At 45.1% G+C, this 21,846-nt stretch overlaps 1 protein-coding gene across 1 annotated transcript in view; it reads left to right on the top strand.

The window, feature by feature from the left end:
• The window catches only part of LOC137534509 (zinc finger protein 585A-like), a 30,046-nt gene that overhangs the window by 4,627 nt on the left and 3,573 nt on the right, over positions 1-21,846 (top strand). The window contains exon 6 of the mRNA XM_068256043.1: positions 5,533-7,150. Within this exon, the coding sequence (XP_068112144.1) occupies positions 5,533-7,150 (1,618 nt within the window). The remainder of the gene's footprint in view (positions 1-5,532; positions 7,151-21,846) is intronic.

The raw sequence follows: 21,846 nt of genomic DNA, 5'->3' as shown, positions 1-21,846 counted from the left end.
CATCTTGCGCAGCGCTGTACAGAGGAAAGCCTTGTCACTTAACTGTCCCTCGTAGGGGCTTACAATATAATCCCTGCCATAGACATATGTCTTATGTTTGTGTCGTGTAGTGTACATAGCGTAGTCTAGAGCCAATTTAGGGGAGGGAGGGAAATAAAAAAAATATTTTTTCGGGGGGCAAAATGTAACTCTTATTTGATGAATAAAACAAAATTTAAAAATAGCAGCAGCAATCAAATACCACCAAAAAAAGCTCTATTTGTGGGAAGAAAAGGGGGGAAAATTCATGTGGGTGCTAAGTTGTATAACCGAGCAATAAACCATAAAATTTGTGAAGTGCAGAATTGTAAAAAATGGCCTGGTCACTAGGAGGGTATAAACCTCTGGTCCTCAAGTGGTTAAATGGTTAGAGTTCCTTCCATAGGAGGATTCCAGTACAGTACCAAGCCAGTACGTACAACAGTAAGGAGTCTTTGGGCAAGGCCCCCTAATGATCCTGGTTGCCCGTGAAGCACACCTTAAGTGGCTTCAGCCCTGAAGCACTTTGAGTCTGCCAGTAGAAAAGTGCAATGTACATGATCTGTGTCTTGTCTATTTGGTGTAGGTCCAGTGAAGTTGAAAGGAGCCCTGCTTGCTAAGTGCTGATATAAACACCCGTAATTGTATGTGGACGTCTGTGCGCATACTAGAAAGAGACCAGGCTCCCTGTGATTGGTTGGTGTCATCCTGTGAGTGGGCTCTTTTGCCAGGATGAGTAAAAGGCAAGCCCAAAACAAATGGCGAGCTTTCTCAACACTTGGAGCCCGCGTTTTGTCTTAGAAGATGCATTGATCCAGCACAAAACAATTGTCAGACTGCAGCTGATAATCCTGTCTATTCCTGTCTTCGAGTGAGAGGATGTCTGTAAACACCTGAGATTGCTCACTGTGCTTTGCTGTACACAGATTGGTCACAGTAGGGAGGTATATTTTAGCCAAATGTATTCTAGTGTGTGTCCATAGCTGCAGTAGTAACAGAATATGATAAGGGGGGATCTGTCTGGGGTCTCCGCTCCCTGCAGAGTTGCCATCATTAAAGAGGACCTCTGGCCAAAAAAAGGTTTGTATGGCAATACATACAATATATGTAGTCTATGCACTGTGTACAGTTGGAAGAACATATAAAGTTTATATCTAGTACATCATAGTGGAAAGAACAGACTAACATTTAAATCTGCAGCAGCACTTCCTTCTTTCTCATGCTGAAGCCTTGCCAAAGTACACTCTCAGCACCCTCAGTTCCTCCCCTCCAGCCTGGTTCTCTCCTTTGCCCCCCCCCCCCCCCCCCCCCGCCTTCTGCCTGCCTGGATCAAATTACATCTGTTTTCATAGAGAGGAGAGACACGAGAACTGCTGCAGCTTGTCCTATTATGTCTGTTGGCTATAATTCTTTTTTCAGATGTTTGTCTGCCTGCTTGGATTAGATCACATCTCCTTACACTGTAGTGTGGGCTGGGAGAAGGGCATGGGGTGGAGTTATGGCATCAGTCCCCCCAGCATCCTTTGCACCTATGGTTTGGAAAGGAAAAAAAATATCTCCCGGCCCCAATTTCACACTGGGGGTGGGGATTTCAATACCATATGTGGAATACGGACCCTGTGGGTGAGAAAATCACACTTTATTATGTGTGATTTTATATATCTTGGCAAATTATTTGTTCTAACCATTTAACTACCGAGTAATGTATGTATAGGGCATGCAACTGTCAGTTATCAGCTGCAGCGGCGCTAGCATCCCACGGGACTCGGCAGTACACTGTAGCCGGGTCTCTGTTCTCTATAGAGCGATCATTTCCAGTTAGTAAAAAAAAACTTAATTAAAAAAAAGTGGAGCTGAACTCTAGCACAGGACAGAAGGAAAACAGAGATATTCACCCTGTATGTTTAACTTGAATGTGGTAGAAGGTAGAGGAACCCGGCACTGCCTCAATGCTGATTTATTTGTATCAAAAATATAAACAGTCATTGTGTAAAACATCCATACATACCATAAAAGGATATACCATTGCGGGTGAGAGTTTTGTGGTTGGTGCGGTGGGCGCTGTGCGCTGTAGTCTTACGGCTGTTTTGCACTAAGGTTGCGCTTCTACTAGCCTCCGTAGAAGCGCAACCTTAGCGTGAAATAGGCATAGGTCTACAGCGAAATGACGGTGCGGTGGGTGCTGGGCGCTGTAGCCTTACGGCCATTTCGCTGTAGCCTTATGACCGTTTCGCGCCAAGGTTGCCTTTCTATGGAGGCCTCTGTAGAAACGCAATCTTAGTGTGAAACGGCCGTGAGGCTACAGCGCCCAGCACCCACCGCACCAACCACGAAACTCTCACCCGCAATGGTATATCCTTTTATGCTATGCTACGCAATGACTGTTTTATATTTTTTATACAAATAAATCAGCGTTGAAGCAGTGCCAGTTTCCTCTGCCTTCTACCACATTCAAGCATGATGGTCTGTGCCAGAGTACGCTAGAAGCTGATCCCAAGGGAGAGAGCAAACTGAAACTGCTCATACACCACATGATCTGCCTCACAGGTAGTGCCAACCTACTACTTTCTTCTTTGCAAATGTTTTGAGTTTATCCTGTTTAATTACCCCCTCATTTGTGTGTAATCACAAGTTGTAATTGGATCTCTCCCCTGTGTCAGCTGACTTCCACAGCAGAGATAGCAGATAAGCTCATTTGAAAGCACAGGATGTTAACAATATGTCTGCTTCCATGAAAGCAGGAAGTAGAAACAATGCCGATTTATTGCAGGATTTGTATCAGCTGTAACAAACATTTTTATTTTTTTTATTTTTATTTTTTTTAAGATAGGTCCTGCGACGTCCCCTTGACGATGGTCGTCAGTGACGCCTCTTCCTGCCGGTGGGTGTGCATGACGTTACGCGACGCTACATGCCAGCAGCGAACGAGACTTCAAGCGATCACGGTACTTTGCGCAGGAGTCATTGGGGATCTTAGCGATTTGATCCGCCATGACAGACGTTATTGCGGCATGACTGTAAGGGACGTTCCCGTGGTCGTGTGCCTGTACCCATATCGTGATATTGCAGAAACGATCACTCGGCGCTCAAAAAATCATAGGTTGTCTGGAAAATCGCGACGTGGGTACATGGTTTTAAGGTTATTATGCTGTTGTTTATCTTTTAGAGCAAAGAGGAAGCTCTGAGTTCAGGTCCGCTTTTGAAAAAAATTTGAAATAAAATAAGCTAGACCATACATCAAGCAACTTGGTGGCCAATCGACCATCCGATTTGATAATTATAATTGAATCGGATGAAAGTTGGTGCCGCCAAGTGCATGCCGATCGATGATACGACCAATCTTGTGCCGAAATTGGTCACATAAATCGGTCGGACATGCTGCAAGATGTCGGGCCTTCGTGGTCTGTCGGGTGCGCGGCGGTAACGGCAAATTATATCGGGACGAGCAACGAAACCCCCAATGCTGCACCCCGACCAGAAAAAAGAACACATGGTCAAATCCCTAATTTTACCATTCCATGGATACATTTGGGTATCTAGTTTTCTAAATGGGGTCATTTTTGGGGTTATTCAGGGGTCTTGGTCCTTTTGTACCGCTATAAGTGAAGTATGATGCTAAAAATTCTGCCTTGGATTTTAAAGGAGTCATCAGGCTTTTCCACAGTAGTTCTGTGCCTGTGCAGTATAGCGCGGACATCATGGTGATGATTGACAGCGCCGCTCGCGCAGGCGCAGTACGAGGCAGACCTCGGTACCGGCGGGAAAACCGGTCCGCGGGCTGTGAGCGGAGCTGCGTCGTGGGACATGTCGTTAGGAAGGAGCTGGAGGAAGCCACGGGTAAGTAGATGGGGGGGGGGGGGGGGCAGGAGGCATGGAAAGCCTGATGACTCCTTTAAGTTCTAAAAATGCAAAATGCATTTAATTGATTCTGGGCCCCACAGTTCTCTAGCAATGTGAGCGAGGCATTAGTATTTGGTATCTCCATGCACGGGAGAAGTTGAGGAGTAGGTTTTAGGATGAATTTTGCGGCCACCAAACAGTATGTGCACATTATGTGCTTTCCAAGTACGGGGCAGTTTCTAGGCTAAATTGCACCCCACCCCCACCCCCACCCATGTTAGCCAGGTCTAGTTGCACCCAGTATAGGTAGCCAGCTATAGGTCCCCCCCCCCCCCCCAGTATAGGTAGCCAGGCATAGTACCCCCAGTATAGGAAGCCAGTATAATTGCTCCCAGTATAGGCTAGTCGACCTCAGGGTCGGCCTTGTACTATGCCTGCTCGAGCGGCGCTGTCAATCACTGCCACATCGACTTGTTTCAGGACAGATCCTTCATCAGGCCTCCACATTTATAGATACAAATCTGTATAGTTAATGCATGATTACAAAGGACATCTGGACGACATAAAGCCAGACAAAGCCACTCAATCCAATTTTCAGACACTGGAACCGCACACGACAAGAGCTGAAGGAGAGTGGTCTGTCCCAAAACAAGTCGACATTGTCACCTCAATGTTAATCACTGCTGTATGTTTGCCATTCTCTGCTGTGGAATATGCTGTCTGAAGGATACCTTACATGAACATTTTGTCTTAATAAAGACTTTTTGTACCTTTTTGCATACAAACCATTTGGAGTTTCTTCAATATTTCTTTATATATCCTTGTACTGGTATAAAGTTAATGCAGGTGGTTAGTGATGGGCTTACGAGTAGTTACCTACTCAAATTTGTGATTCAAATGAGGCTTAATTGCCTTAGCTGTGTGCATGGGAGGGGGGGGAGAGTTAATTACCCAGAATTCCATTGGCTTCTATGCGGCAACAAACGTCTTGCACACATCCTATGGGACGCATTGCAAGACTCAATACCCCGCACTTCCTCCTTCAAGCCGGGAGGAGGAAGTGCGGTAGTGAGTCTTGCAACGCATCCCATAGGATGTGTACAAGACGTTTAGAATGCATAGAAGCCGGACAGCTGATGCGTGAGCCCTTCACTACATGTGTTGTGGGGCACCTATAAGGTTATTATGTACTCTTTTCCTCCCTCCCAGTAAGTGAATGACGTATTCCCAGCATTAAACATGGCTTCCATTTTCTCATCAAGGTCTACAATTTACTGCTTTTCAATCTGTGACCAATGCTTTAGGTGTAGGGAGGGTCAATGAGACGCAAATAACGTGTATGCAAATGTAATGCAAATTGTATGCAGCTAATCACATTTGTCATGGAATGCATTTGCATGAAAGTTATTGTCGTGTGATTGGCCGCCTGTAATGAGCGCAACCTTCTGCGGTTCTCTGTCAGGCTGATAATTGGTGATGGTCAGTGACATGCCAATAACTCTGAGATGGTGCAAAGGTTATGCTAATGATATGCAAATTTATGCAGCTGCTGTATTTTGTTCATTTCAAGACTTTATCAACTTGGGTTATCAGCAGCTCACTGACCATCCATAATTGATCATTGTTTCTCACCGCAGAATTCTCTAACAGGAAGTGATGTTTCTCTATTTGCAGCACAGAGTTCTGGCATCAGGAACTTTTTTTCAGAGACTCGTCTCCCTGGATCCACAGACTGTACAGCGGATGATGATGATGTCAATGGACAAGAGACTCCTGCAGATATCCTGGTTACCCCAAATATTCCCCCAGACACCCCTCAACTGTATAACCCCGAGGGGCCTCATGCCCAGCTGAGCTCTACCACTGGTGGAGGGTCTTATTCATGTTCCATGTGTAGAAAATGTTTTGTTTGGAGATCAAGTCTTGTCAGACATGAGAGATCTCACACTGGTGAGAAACCCTATTCATGTGCTGAGTGTGGGAAATGTTTTGCACAGAAATCGCATCTTGTTTTACATAACAGATCTCACACTGGAGAGAAGGCCTATTCATGTGCTGAGTGTGGAAGATGTTTTGTTCAAAAATCACATCTTGTCAGTCATGAAATATCTCACAGTGGTGAGAAACCGTATTCATGTGCTGAGTGTGGGAAATGTTTTGTTCGCAAATCACATGTTGTCAGACATGAAATATCTCACACTGACAAGATGCACTATAAACGTTCTGAGTGTGGGAAAAATTTTATGAGTAAATCAAACCTTGTCCAACATGAGAGATCTCACACTGGCAAGACTCCCTATTCATGTGCTGAGTGTGGGAAATGTTTTAGTTTGAAATCACATGCTGTTAGACATGAAAGATATCACACTGGTGATAAGCACTATTTATGTACAGAGTGTGGGAAATGTTTTGTAACAAAATCAGACCTAGTCAAGCATGAGCGATCTCACACTGGTGAGAAGCCCTATTCATGTGCTAAATGCAGGAAATGTTTTTCCCAAAAATCAAACCTTGTCATGCATGAGAGATCTCACGCTGGCGAGATGCCATATACATGTTCTGAGTGTGGGAAATATTGTGGTAGTAAATCACACCTTGTCCAACATGAGAGATCTCACACTGGCGAGAAGCCTTATTCATGTGCTGAGTGTGGGAAATGTTTTAGTTTGAAATCACATGTTACTAGACATGAGAGATTGCACACTGGTGATAAGCGCTATTCATGTACTGAGTGTGGGAAATGTTTTGTAACAAAATCAGACCTAGTCAAGCATGAGAGATCTCACACTGGCGAGAAGCCCTATTCATGTGCTGAGTGTGGGAAATGTTTTAGTTTGAAATCACATGTTACTAGACATGAGAGATTGCACACTGGTGATAAGCGCTATTCATGTACTGAGTGTGGGAAATGTTTTGTAACAAAATCAGACCTAGTCAAGCATGAGAGATCTCACACTGGTGAGAAGCCCTATTCATGTACAGAGTGTGGGAAATGTTTTGTAACAAAATGGGACCTAGTCATGCATGAGAGATCTCACACTGGTGAGAAGCCCTATTCCTGTTCTGAGTGTGGGAAATGTTTTGGGAATAAATCAAACCTTGTCCAACATGAGAGATGTCACACTGGTGAGAAACCCTATTCATGTACTGTGTGTGGGAAATGTTTTGCTCAGAAATCAAGCCTAGTCAAACATGAGAGATCTCACACTGGCGAGAAGCCCTATTCATGTGCTGTGTGTGGGAAATGTTTTGGGAATAAATCAAATCTTGTCCAACATGAGAGATGTCACTGGTAAAAAGCTCTATTAATGCACGGAGTGTAAAAAGTGTTATAAGAGTTATTTTCCAATGTTTATTTTATATATTGCTTTCATACTATTGGTATGTTAAAGTCTGTGAGCTGAGGTGACATGAGATAAACGTGTGTGTGTATATAGTACTAAGCCTACTTAGAACTTGTCTTTGTTTAATTATAATTCCCATTGTAAAAGTTCCCTATGCAAATGAGGCAGAATCTGCATGATTTTAGGAAAACATTTAAATTGTGATTTGGATTTTATTCACAATTTTCTTCAAAATAAGTTGTAGCACCACATTTACAATGCCCCTAGTATAGTTGCTCACAGTATAGGTTAGCTAGGTAGGTGCATCCAGTATAGTTGCTCACAGTATAGGTTAGCTAGGTAGGTGCCTTCAGTATAGGTAGCCAGGATAGTTGCCCCCCAGTATAGGTTAGCTAGATTGGTGCATCCAGTATAGGTTGCCCCCAGTATAGGTTAGCCTGGTAGGTGCCTTCAGTATAAGTAGTCAGTATAGTTTCCCCCAGTATAGGTTAGCTAGGTAGGTGCCTCCAGTATAGGTAGCCAGGCATCATAGGTGTAGCGTCAAGGGAGAGCGGGCATAGCATAGTAACAATTTACCTTCCGGGATGACACCGTCAGCTTCTATCTTCTTCCTCTTCCAGCCGTCCATTGCGTTGGTACCTGTGCCCCCTGTGATTACATGCGGTTACGTCATCACAGAGAGCACTGTTACCAACACAACTGATGCCTGGGAGAGGAAGTAAAAAGAGGCTGCGGGGAATCGCAGAATGTGAGTTGCGCTATAATTCTATGCGTGGAATGCGGCAGGTTACGGGGTGACGCAGAAAAATATACGTGTTAAAAATCGCAATTTTGATTTTAAAACTATTTATAGTGCGGCCCTACAGCCATGTCTCTCCTGAAAAGGACATACTGCTAGGGATACACTATGGATGCTTTTTCGGGAAATCACAAATGCGAGTGGGATCACTCCCATAAGCTTCCACTGGTGTATCACTTTGCAGATTGTTGGCAAATGATAAGCACTGCAAAAATGTTCCCAGTGGGTCCCAGGCTTTAAAGTCAGAATACTTTTATCTGGCTGAACAAGCCCTCCTGACAACATTAGAGTTATGAAAAGATAATTATTTGTTTTTGTTGGCAGCTGAATGAACTAGATTTTATGTCACACTGATATGGATTCTGTGCATGATTCAGAGTCAGAATTTGAAAATAGAAAATTAGGATGTGAGACCCCAGGACATTTCTGTATAGCATGTTAGCTACCTACTGTGAGCTGCAGATATGGGAATATAAGTAGCTTACATTCATCCAGACTGAACTGAGGAAAGGAGTTTTCCTTCTCTCTGTGCCTTTGTTTTATATCTAGAAAACATGAAGTGTTTCAGCTGAATGCACAGAAGTTTACTAAAATGAGAGGAATATCTTCCAGCAATGTTAAAGCTGACCTAAACTAAGAACTTCCTCTCTATTCTAAAAATAAGCAACAGCATGATTGCCTTTAAGGCAAAAAATATTCAATACAACTTACAGAAAATTTACAAAAATCCTGCAGTGCTTACTTCCTGGTACCATGGAGTGCACAGAAAGGGTTAACCTCCATTGTTTAAATATTAGCCTAGAACGACGGCACACCTTAGCACAGTTCCAACTCAGCTAACAGTCCTGATTTATACTTGCTGATTAATTGTTGTTGTCGGGTAATTAGGCTTATCACTAAAGACACATAGGGCTTGATCCATTAAGCATATTGTTCTGATATAGCAAGAGTTAAATAATCTAGCACAGATAAATCTAGCGCACACGCTATGCGTGTTACTGGCAGTGTAGCGTGCACTTCTAAGTAGTGGCCAATGCTTGTAAATGACGTGCAATAGTGGCATAGTGTGACCGCGATACTTCACTAGCGTGGACGCTACTACGATAACGTAGTAGCCGCCATGCTAGTGAAGTATCGTGGCCGTGCTACGTCACTGTTGTGCAGCATTAGCCGTTACTAAGGCGCGCACGCTACACTGCCAGTAACGTTCATAGCGTGCGCGCTAGATTTAAGTCGTGCTAGATTATTTAACTTGCACTGTGTCAGTGCAATATGCTTAAAAAGACACTGAAGTGAAGAAAAAATTGTGATATAATGAATTGGTTGTGTAGCACCGATAATTAGTAGAACATTAGTAGCAAAGAAAATATTCTCATATTTTTTATTTTCAGTTTCATATAGTTTTTTTTTTTTTTTATAACATTGCATCATTCTCTAATACAGTATTTGCAGTTTACACACTACTCAGCATTCTAAATGATTTTACAGAGCAGGCTAGTGAACTCTTGAACTGTCCTCTGCAGAAAAAAAAGAAAATACTGTGACACAGTTGAGATAACAAGCTTCAGAAGACAGAGCTCTCTGCGACTTTGAAAGTCGTGGAGTTCAATGGCTCTTTTGCATAGATAACAACTGGAGTTTCTTAACTCTTACTGTACTGGAAACAATGTTAGACTTATGTCTCTGCTCCTAATGTTTTATTTCTTAGCTGTACTACACATACAAATCATTATATCATATTTTTTTGTTTCAGTGTCTCTTTAATGAATCAAGACCATAGTGATATGCAATTAACTTTTTCTTTTGAGTTTCCTCCTAGGAGATAACTTTTAGCTTTTTGCAATTGAAAAAGTACCAAAAAGGCTTTTTTTTATTATTAAGTTAGAACATAACTCCTAGGAGAAAACTCAGAAGAAAGAGTTCATTGCATATGCGCTATAGAGTGAATTACTAAGCAACTACCTTTTATGTGTTTTCCTTGTCCGCTGTGCAAGAGTTTAGATCTGTTTTAAGCTGGACATACACAGGACTCATTTTCAGAAAGATTGGATCACTTTGCCTGAGATGGGGTCTTCCAAGGTTCTATTGATTTGTGTAAATATGTTTAGGGATAATGTTATAGATCTATATTGTTATGACCTCACAGAGGTAGATTGGACACTATTTTACATGATAATGCTATAAATATGAAAGCAGCAAAAGATAAGGTATAAGAAGCCAGTTGTATTCCCAGGTCCTATTGTACTCCAGAACAAATCATGCAGATATACCCCAATGCCTCAGTGCTGTACCCCTAAATGAGAAGGAGATCATTGGATACATGTGTTTTGGGCTTGAAATTATCAGGGGGAGGAGAGGCAGACAGTTTATGGTTTCATGTTACAATCAGGTGCAATGATGTGGGAAGCTGTTACTGGAAACAATTCTGCATTATATAACCAAATAAAGCCTACTAGAATGTAATATAACCAAATAAAGCCTACTAGAAAGTACATCTGATGCATCTCTGAGTAGCTCTCCTGTCATTGAAGCTGTTGATATTGTTATTCATCTGGATAATGTGTTGAATACCAATGAGCTGTCTGAGTAATTGTGATAGAATGTGTTATACAGTAGATGGATTGAAGTGGACAAGTGTGACTGGTTGGTCATACTGAATATTTTTTTGTTACTTTGCATGTAATGTAAGATGTACTATTAAAGGATACCTGAATTGAAGATAAAGAGTGTACTTTTACGTGAGATACACAGAAGCAGAATGCGGACACCATCCTTTGCAAAATGATCATTTACTGTAGTGTCAGTCAAGCAACATCCAGCTTAACCAGACAGTTGTACAGTTACCAACAGCGGCATGTGCTTGTGTCACTGCGCCTTGAACATCGGTGCCGAGGTGGGTGGTGGGGCAATAGGATGACTGGCTAGTCCCATCCAACTTATCCTAGTACCCTACCACCCACCTCTACACTGTTGTTAAAGGCACAGTGACACAAGCACATGCCGCTATTGGTAACTGTACAACTCTCTGGTTTTAAGCTGGATTTTGCTGGACTGACACTACAGTAAATGGTCATTTTGCATTGAATGGTGCCCGCATTCTTCTTCTTCTGTGTATCGCATGTTTTGCCTTCCTTCTACCCACATGGCTGAAGCACTTCAATGAGCCATTTCAGCAAAGAGAGGGGAGCCAGCGCCTATACATGATGAGATCGCTTCCAACCTTTATCTTGTTCACCTTTAGGCTGCTTACACACCAAGACGTTACAGGCGCACGTTAGTGCGCCTGTAACGCTCCCCCAACGCACAGCAATGTAACACAAGTGGGCTGTTCACACAGCCCACGTTGCGTTACATGTAACGCTGCACGTTCTGTGCAAAGTGCAGCATGCTACGGCGTTGGAGCGGCTATAGCCGCGTTAGACTGTTTGCACATGCGCAGTGGGGGTGGAGAGGAGGCGGGGAGAGCCAGCTACAGTAGCCGCGCACATGGCTACTTAATATTCACTGCACTGGGGGAGCGCTGATTGGCCGGCGGGACCACGTGATGCGGAGTGTCTCGCTCCGCATCACGTGGTCCCGCTGGCCAATCAGCGCCACTCTGGGAGACATTATAGGACTCGAGCCGCCTAACGCGGCTCACTCTACCGTCGGCTCTTGCAGCACCATACGTTGTGTTAGGTGCACGTTATGCGACCTTAACGTGCCACCTAATGCAACGTCTTGGTGTGCAAGAAGCCTTAAAGGAAACCAGAGACAAGTAATTAAAAAAAGATTTCAGCCCCATTGGCACGGATCGCTCCCACGCCACCGTCCTCAGTCTTCTCCAGCAGGTGCTGGAGAGAAACGTAAAGAGCCCACTTCCTGTTGCGTAGACTGGCCCCGATTGGCTGAACTAGCAGGACCCCAGACCCCATACCGGAGCTGGAGAAGACTGAGGACGGCGGTGCGGGAGCGAACCGAGTGTATGAGGCTGAAGGAAGCCCCAGGTATGTATAAATCTTTTTTTTTTTTTTTTTAATTAATCGTCTCTGGTACACTTTAAACAGTGAGTGCCGCACTGACCATACTTTATACTTTAGTGGTGGCTGGATGGTGTAATGGTTAAGGGCTCTGCCTCTGACACAGGAGACCAGGGTTCGAATCTTGGCTCTGCCTGTTCAGTAAGCCAGCACCTATTCAGTAGGAGACCTTAGGCAAGTCTCCCTAACACTGCTACTGCCTATAGAGCGCGTCCTAGTGGCTGCAGCTCTGGCGCTTTGAGTCCGCCAGGAGAAAAGCGCAATATGAGGCCTGAAACACACCAGAGGAGTTTTTCTGAGCGTTTTGAGTTTTTAAATCTGCTGCTAAGGTTATCCTATGTGTCTGTGCACACTGGAGCAATGAGGTTTTGTAAAAAAACCCATAGCATTACATTGGGAAGAGGTTTTGAAACCTCTAAAAGCTCTTCCCAATGTAATGCTATGGGGTTTTTTACAAAACCTCATTGCTCCAGTGTGCACAGACACATAGGATAACATTAGCAGCAGATTTAAAAACTCAAAACGCTCAGAAAAACTCCTCTGGTGTGTTTCAGGCCTAAATGTTATTTGTCTTTGTCTTACTTATGTATTGAACTAGTGTTCTTTTACTTACTTGGGGGTTTCCTCCAGCCCTCAAAGTCTTGTGGGTTCATTGCTGTCTTCCCAGTCCTCTTTCTTGATCCGTTGTGCCGGTCAGTAAAGTGTGTGACTTAGCTATGCTACTGAGCATGTGCTGGCCCAGCAGTGCGCCTCCTTGATCATGCTCCTGTAGCCAGAAAAGGTCAGTGTATGCACGGGAGGACAGCAATGGACCTGAAAGACTTTAGGGGCTGGAGGAAGCCCCAGGTAAGTAAAAGAAGCCTGCACCATTCAAGCTTACTGTAAGAAATAAATTGCATTGACGTTGATTCATTAACACCTTAAGCCTATCTGGATGACTATACTCCTCCAGCTAGAGGCCGCGTAAGTCTAACTGTACGCGTATCCAAAGCCAGTGTTTAAGCGGTGGAGCGCACACAGTTTTTTGTGATGGCGGTTGGGGAGAAGCAAGACTTCCCCAAATCAATTGCAGTGCCTGTAATGAAGATGGCGCCGGACTCGGACGCCTCGGCCACAGGGCTCCGGCCTTTATTACTCTTTTAAATGGAAAGCTCTCCTCCACTCACCTCTTGTTTCACCTCTTGCTGAGGTAGGAGGCGGAGGACATGGGCACTGCCGATCCGGCTCTGCACTAGCCTCGGATCGCAGGATATGCTGGACGGCGAAATGATCAGCTGTTCGGGGGCCCACGTGCAGGCATGGAGAGGGCAGCACTGAGCTCTGCCAATCTGCCGCCGCTGCCCCCGGACCATCGGCGACCATCTGCTGACCACCCAGGTCCCCCCTAGCCTACCGGGGAGGATGTAGTGACACAGAGCTTCTCCACGGCGCTGAACATCAGCCACATGACGGCGGCGGCATGGCATGCCAGCTGATCGGGCGGCCAGCTGATCAAGACCCACGTGCCCGATCTGTTCTCCACCACGCTGGCCCTGACGCCATCCATATCGGCTCTCGGACGGACCGAGACGCTGCTCCAGCCTCATGCTGCTTCCACCTAGAGCCTGCTCCGGCTGGCCCACAGGATGCTGCCCCCTGCAGCCGCTCCAGCATTCAGCCTGCAGGCGGGACCACACTAGCAGCTCTCCACCGCTGCTGCCATGACCTGGATCAGCGTCTGATCCCCGACTGCCCGACTGCTGCCCCGAGCTAGCCCTCCAGCCACCGCCACTACAGGAGGCCCCAGAGACCCCACACCTAAGCAGGCTCACTGGAGAGCTGCTGATCCAGAGTTCAGCGTCCACGTGGAGTGGGTCGTAGGGACTACTGTACCCCCGCTACCCAGGGCAACCAGGACGCCACCAGCACTGAAGGAGCACCCATCCTCCGCACCCCGGGATTGACAAGGCCCCTCCACCACGTGGGCCGCTGCCTAGGAGTCCAGGATGCCAACCCGCAGCATGGGGGACACTTCATTTGCACAGAAGGCCTGACCACCGCCGCTTCCTGCTGGGCCTCCCACATGGAAGAGATCCCCAGCAGAGCTCGATTGAGGGTCTCCACCAGCCGCAGCCCCCAGCCTGCTCGGCCACCCGACTACCACCTCAGCCACTGTTGAGGACCGTGTCAGCCTGCACCACCACCTAGCTCTGAAGACCAGCTGACCACCTTCCTACATCGGGGAATCGGACCACAAGGATGGACTCTTGGACTGATCGTCGGAACCAGGGGTCTTTTTTTTAATCTGAAGCCCTAAAATGCCTCTGTCTCTCTCCTCTTGCCTGGTTCTTTCTCCTTCTTCCTCAGTCTCTCTTTAGCTATCCCATCTCTATTTCTCTATCCACTCTTTTCAGGACACTGCGGGGCATCTGGAACTGCTGTGGAGCGAGCGAGCGCCGTCGATAGTTGGCAGGCTGCTCCCCTCACACAGCACTCCAGACTTCTCCACGCGTCCTTCACTATGGTTATGTGCGTTATATATAGGTAGGTGCTTACTGTGTATACTGTACCTAATTTTATGTGTTGGATCGCATGTATGTGTTTGTACCATCTCCGACCCTGTATGAGCCAAAAATAATTCCGGGTACAACCCCGTTGTACTTGGCGAAATAAATGATTCTGATTCTGATCAGGGGCCATGTCCACTCATAATAAAGATGTGACTAGAAGTAGAAAAATAATTTAAACACTTCCTCGTAATCTAGGGAGTGTTTATATCGCCATCTAGTGAAGAGAGCTTACATTACACACCACAGATTAAAAAAAAAAATCTGTAATATAATTGAATCACTTCCAAAGCCCCCCTTCCCTTCCAAAAAAAAAAAAGTTTAAAAAAAATCCATAATTAGTTGCCTTAGGGACTCAGCTTTTTTTTTTAATATATGTCATGAGGGTATATTACTGTTATTTTAGTACATAAGGGTTTACAATTGATAGGACACAAAAAATTAAAAAAAATACACCTTTATTTCCACATAATCTTTTGACGCCATACATTGTACTCATTGTACTAGGAACATAATTTAAATGTTGTGATAGCCGAGACTAATAGGCAAATAAAATGGGTGGGTTTTATTTATAGTGGCATTGCATATTTTAAAACAAAAGGAATAGTGTATTTTTTCCTTTTTATAGTGAGTATTTGCCTATAAAATGCATAGAAAGTAAATACTGGAAACCAGTATCACTCACAAAAAGCTTTACCTCCCTAGCAGTATTAATGGTTATACACGTCAATACAAAACATGCTGTGAATGGTATTGATGTGCCTACACGTCAATACGCACTGTATACTAGACCCTTGCTTGACACATTGTGGCAAGTTACAGGAAAAAAAAAGTTTATGAAAATTAATTGGATCACTTTGTTGCACATAAATCCTGGGGAAATTGAACGCTGGGGAGGTTTTGTGGCAAAAAAACAAGAGGTAGATCATTTACGTAATTTTCAAAAGAAGTAATAGAGCAGGATTGGGTACCTCACTATCTATGAATACCATGGGCACCACATGGGGGAAGTGAGTCAAACGACCCATATACATTGATTTAGCAAAACAAAAGAGAAAGACTCCCCATATTATTATATAAACCAGATGAATATCTAAAATGATCACTGCATTAGCCCAAAATACACACAATGGGCTCAATTCTGAAAGGCCACAACAAACATGAGGAGAAATACCGCATTTACATGTACATGCCTTTTGTTTTGTTGTTGCAGCCTCAGTGCAGCCAGATAAATTAGGTAGGCATGTACATGCACCAGAAAAAATTATTATTGTTTCTGTTAGCGGCCGCTGTTAGCAGCGGCCTTAAAAATTCAGGAATCCACCTGGAGTCCTGCTCCCTGTTGGTGGTGGCGGAAAAGGCAGTCAAGCGGCCTGCAGGCAGAGATGCTATGTGGGGACTGACTTAGTGGGGCAGGCAGTCACACGGCGTGCAGGAAGAGATGCTGTGTGGGGACTGACTTAGTCTTCGGGCAGGCCTGACCATGCTTTGCAGACCTAGCATCCGTGGTCAGATGGACCCTTGACCCAACGCTGTGTGCCAGAGATGACACCACTTGCCTTTCAACATCACGGTACAGTTTGGGTATCGCCTTTTTTGAGAAATAATTGCGGCCTGGTATCTTCCACTGCGGTGTGTGGCTTTGCTTTTGTGTGCTGGTTTTCCTCAGGTGGTCATCCCATTGCCGTTTGTGCTTCATCATGTGCTTTCACAACTTCTCCAGTAATTCTGCCTCTTCCTCACAGTCTAGAAGCTGGCACTTCCTATAATTCAGCCACATCCATATGGCAGCTCTACATTTCCAGCAACTGCTTGGTAATACTAACAATAATACAGTAATAATATTCCACTGATAGAGGCTGCAGTTAGCTTACTTACCACAAGATGGTGAGCTCGCCTCTCCCAGGTGGAACGCACAGGCAATATGTAATGAAGCCAAATACAGGAAGTGATTTAACCATAACGTGATATAAAAGCAGGAAGAGAAGTCGCAGAAGGTAATTACACCCCCTTGTATTACAGCGTTTTGGGTAGTTGTCATCTATCTTACCCCTCCAGAACAGCTTATTAGGGGTTAGTTAATGTGATCGATGTTCTTGTGTGGAAGGGAGACTGCAGTGGGTAAAGGGGAGGGGGTACTTACGTATTATACCGTCCAGCACATTTGGGAGCCTCCTGTTAAAAATATATTTGCTTCTCTTGCAAGATTGAACCATCTTTAGGAAGCTGAACGTCTTGGCTTTCATTTGCACCAGGTTCCAATTCGGTATGACTCACGGTTTCCGAATTGGTGGGTTTTGAAGGAGAGCTATCCACTGCATTTGGCTGTCGCTGTTACCATTAGAAGCCTTCGGTCTCTTAAGTGGGCGGCTGGTCCTACTGCTTTAATGCCTAGTGCCAGTCAGGTTAATAATTGATGAACTCCGGCTCCTGTTTATCATCCCCCATCTTGTCCTCAGACTTGTTGATTCCAGCTCCTCCTGTATCCCACCCTCGTTGTCTCCTGCGCTCTGCTCTGTTCTGCTGTGCAGAAAGCTGTTCTGTTTCTGCAAGTATATTACCTGCCCAGGCCCCTGGAAACAGATCTTATCACTACACTCCACAGTTTCTGAGTTGGTGTTGCCGGTGTTGTGTCTGATTACGCTGCCTGTGGTTTTGCGCTGCCCCGCATGCGCAGTAGGAGACAGTGCGGCCACATTTCCTATAGAATGATGCTGCTGGAGGTAAAATACTAAATATCTCCGCTCCCACACCTCTTACACTCCCCAAATTTTCAGGGTAGAGAGGGGACCCCCCGAACTACCTCTTAACCAAATTGCAGCCCCCGAGACCCGCCGGTTCCCGAGATAGATTTCTCTAATCTATCTCCTGAACCAGTGGGTCTCGGGGGCTGCAATTTGGCATAGAGGTCGTTCGGGGGGTCCCCTCCCTACCCTGAAAATTTGGGGAGTGTAAGAGGTGTGGGAGCGGAGATATTTCGTATTTTATCTCCAGCAGCATCATTAACTTCACACTGAGCATGCGTACTACTCAGTGTGGAAGGGAGCTTCCGGGCAGCGCAATCAGACATTACACCGGAGTCACTGTGATTCGTTTCTGCAGGCAAGAAGGGGCCAGCCTCCAGCCGCCCAATATAGAGATCGGAGGCTTCTAATAGTAACAGCGACAGCCAAGTGTAGGGGGTACCCCTCCTTCACCACCCACTTATTCAGACCACGTGTGTTATACCGACTTGGGTCCTGGTACAAATGAAAGCCAAGATGTTCAGCTTTCTAAAGATGGTTCAACTTTGCAAGAAAAGTAAAAATATTTTTAACAGGAGGCTCCCAAATATGCTGGACAGTATAATACGTAAGTACCGGGGAGGTGGTAAAGATCTCAGCGGTATAAAGTCTGTCTGTACCCTCATCCAGTTTTGATTGGCCAATCTTACCACTACCGTATAGAATAAGAGCTTGTCTACACAATCTATTCACAATATTAAAAATGTGTTTGCCATCATACTACATGGTATTGGTAAAATTGGCCACTCAAAACTGGATGTGTGTGTGCACACATTGTGTCCTTTTTTCTAGCAGATCAGATGGTGCTGCCGGATGAGCATATCCATTGTATATCTGATGGGAGGACAGTGTGTTGGGAGTCCCACAGTGGGAGAGGTTGGAGTCTGCACAAAGGTGATGGCTGGTGGGTCACAGCTAGGGGGTGGAGCTAGTTAACAAGGGGCGTGGCTGGTAGGACAGGCAGAGATGATGGAGGAGGGGTTGGGTGGCCTCTGCTGCTTCGGTCCTGGAATTGGCACTGGCCCAGCGAAAGGTTTCTTGCTAAAGCTCTTGGAATGTTTGTGGTTAGTATGTGATGGTTAGGTGGGCTCATGTATGGTCAGGATATGGAGCTGCAGCCCCTTCTGCCCAGTTCATTAGATGCCAAACCTATTAGTAGCTGCAGGCCTCTACTCCTATCTTCCTCTGTCTATAGCTGTTCTCTCTTCACATCCTCATCATCCATCCACCGCTGCCGGCACTGCTGTTATCTCCCAGGAATGTGTGCATGGAGAGGAGGAGAGAAGCACCAGATGATGAGCAAGGCACACTGGAAGAGAGGACAGTGGTACAGAATGTGCAGCATACCACAGCTTATGGGATATTATCAATTCCTAGCAAATGATGATCATGTCTGTGCTCTTTTTAGTAGTGCTAATAATTTACAGAACTTTTATTATCCTTTTTAGAACTAAGATCTGAACTAGAACAGCAGACATATGTGAGGGATGATCATCAACCTATAGAAAATAGTGACAAGATGAGGACAATTAAAGAGGAAGAAGAGACATATGTGAGGAGTGATGATCAGCTGTCTGCGGTGGAGAGTAACATGATGGGGATAATAAAAAAGGAAGAAGAGGAGACATATGTGAGGAGTAATCAGCAGTCTATGGAGGAGGGTGACTTGATGGGTATCATTAAGAAGGAAGAAGAAGAAGAGACATACATGAGGAGTGATCAGCTTTCTGGGGAGGAGGGCGACATAACGTGGACCACTATAGAAGAGGGCCCTCTCAGAGATGGTAGAATAGGTGAGTAATCCATACTAAATATCTTTTAGTTATTATGACTGGCCCTGTTCAGACTAACAAACACAAAATCCAGGCTCCTCACCTTGAGCTAGGACATTTAACCCTCCTGGCGGTAAGCCCGAGCTGAGCTCGGGGTAAGCCGCCGGGAGGCACCGCTCAGGCCCCGCTGGGCCGATTTGCATAATTTTTTTTTTGCTGCACGCAGCTAGCACTTTGCTAGCTGCGTGCAGTGTCCGATCGCCGCCGATCCGCCGCTATCCGTCGCGCCGCAGCCGCCCCCCCCCCTCAGACCCCGTGCGCTGCCTGGCCAATCAGTGCCAGGCAGCGCCGTGGGGTGGATCGGAGTCCCCTTTGACGTCACGACGTCGATGACGTCGGTGACGTCATCCCGCCCGTCGCCATGGCGACGGGGGAAGCCCTCCAAGAGATCCCGTTCTTTGAACGGGATCTCTTGATCTCCGATCGCCGGCGGCGATCGGAGGGGCTGGGGGGATGCCGCTGAGCAGCGGCTATCATGTAGCGAGACCTCGTCTCGCTACATGAAAAAAAAAATAAAAAAAAAACTGATTTGCTGCCCCCTGGCGGATTTTGACAAACCGCCAGGAGGGTTAAACACATGTAGATTTAATGGGGAGGTTCTGGAAGGGGTGTGGCAAGCAAAACAGCAAAACATCAAAATGAACTTCCGCACACTCATGCAAATCCTCATGCGAATCCACTTACAAAAATCATGCAGCAATCAATGCTGTCCCTACAGCTAAATTAAAAGCTGGGATCTTCATTACAAGAATAAAGTCTCTTGCGTAGTCACATACACCGCGTAGAGGTAGCCCAGTGTCGTATGTGTCCTAACTCTGGCCCAGCATCTCCCCATTAAATCTACAAGTGTTTAAATGTCCTAGCTCAAGGTGAGGAGCCTGGATGTTGTGTTTGTTAAATTGTATTTGATCCTTTGTGGCTAGGATTTTATCTAGTGCTCTCCCTCTTCCCCTATTAGTGATCTTAGCACACACACAGCTTAGCTGGTGTGTGCCCATAGTACATATGTGGGTATTAGCAGCTCCCTTGCAGGATTAGTTACATGCACTATCTGTCCCAGGGAGGACGTTAAGGATATGTGCTCCTGTTCCCTAGATAGGTTTTGATGCACTGAATCCGTGCATGTTTGTGCTATGCATGTTACAAGGTCAGAGTTAGGACACATACAACACTGGGCTACCTCTACGCAGTGTATGTGACTACGCAAGAGACTTTATTTTTATAAGTTTATAAGGAGTGCAATAAAAATTGTAAAAAGTAAATTGGGCAGGCAAAGATTGAAGCTGAAAAACAAATCGCTAGGGATATCAAATCTAACCCAAAAAAGTTTTACAAGTACATTAACTCTAAAAAAAGATAGGTTGACTGTATAGGACTCCTAAAGGATGAGGGTGGGAACTCAATGGTGGATGACCAAGGTAAGGCAGAGTTATTAAATGCTTTCTTTGCTTCTGTCTTCACAAAAAAACAGCACTGTTGAAAATTACAGAGGCAGAAGAGTCTCAATCTTCTAAGTGAAGTGAAGGCAAGACTAAATAAATTAAAAATAGACAAGGCACCTGGCGCGGATGGCATGCATCCTCGGGTCCTAAGGGAATTAAGTTCAGTTATAGATAAACCCCTTTTTCTCAGCATCAACATGGGTTTACTAAAGACAGTTCCTGTTTGACTAACATGCTCAGCTTTTATGAGGTAGTGAATGCTAATATGGATATTGGGAATGCTGTAGATGTGATATGACTTTGCAAAGGCCTTTGACACTGTTCCCCACAAAAGTTTGGTGCAAAAGTTGAGGATGCAAGGACTGGGGAAGAGTCTGTGTGCATGAATAGGGAACTGGCTAATGGACAGAAAACAAAGAGTTGTGGTCAATGGATCATACTCAAAATGGGAGACTGTTAGCAGTGGGGTACCACAGGGGTCTGTTCTGGGTCCAGTGCTCTTCAATTCATTTATTAATGACCTAGTAGATGCAGTAGTGAGCAATGTTGCTATTTTTGCAGATGATACAAAATTGTGCAGAATCATCAACTCTCAGGAAGATAGTGTCATATTGCAACAGGATCTGGATAGGATGGCTATATAGGCACATACATGGCAGATGAAATTCAATGTTGAAAAATGTAAAGTCATGCATTTTAGACGTACTAATGATCTAGCACCATACAAAATAAATGGGATACAGTTGGGGACATTAAACTTGGAGAAGGACTTAGGAGTACTCATCGACAACAAGTTAAATAATCCTACTCAATGCCAAGCAGCTGCAGCTAAAGCTAACAAAATTTTGGGATGCATTAAAAGGGAAATAAAAACTCGACATGCTAGCATAATATTGCCCCTGTTTAACTATCTAGTAAGGCCACATCTGGAATATGGAATTCAGTTCTGGGCACCACATTACAAAAAGATATTGCAGATTTAGAGCAGGTGCAGAGATGAGCAACAAAATTGATACGTGGGATGGAAGGTCTCACTTACCAAGAAAGGTTAGATAAACTGGGTTTATTTAGTCTAGAGAAAAGACGCCTTAGAGGGGATCTAATTAACATGTATAAATACATCAGAGGGCAATATAATAGCTTGGCGGATGAGCTTTTTGTCCCTAGGCCTTCTCAAAGGACTAGAGGACATGATCTGCGCATGCAGGAAAAACGTTTTAGCC

The sequence above is a fragment of the Hyperolius riggenbachi genome, chromosome 10 (assembly GCF_040937935.1).
Source record: "Hyperolius riggenbachi isolate aHypRig1 chromosome 10, aHypRig1.pri, whole genome shotgun sequence".
Lineage (NCBI taxonomy): Eukaryota > Metazoa > Chordata > Amphibia > Anura > Hyperoliidae > Hyperolius > Hyperolius riggenbachi.
This window is presented reverse-complemented; position numbering and strand designations above follow the sequence as displayed.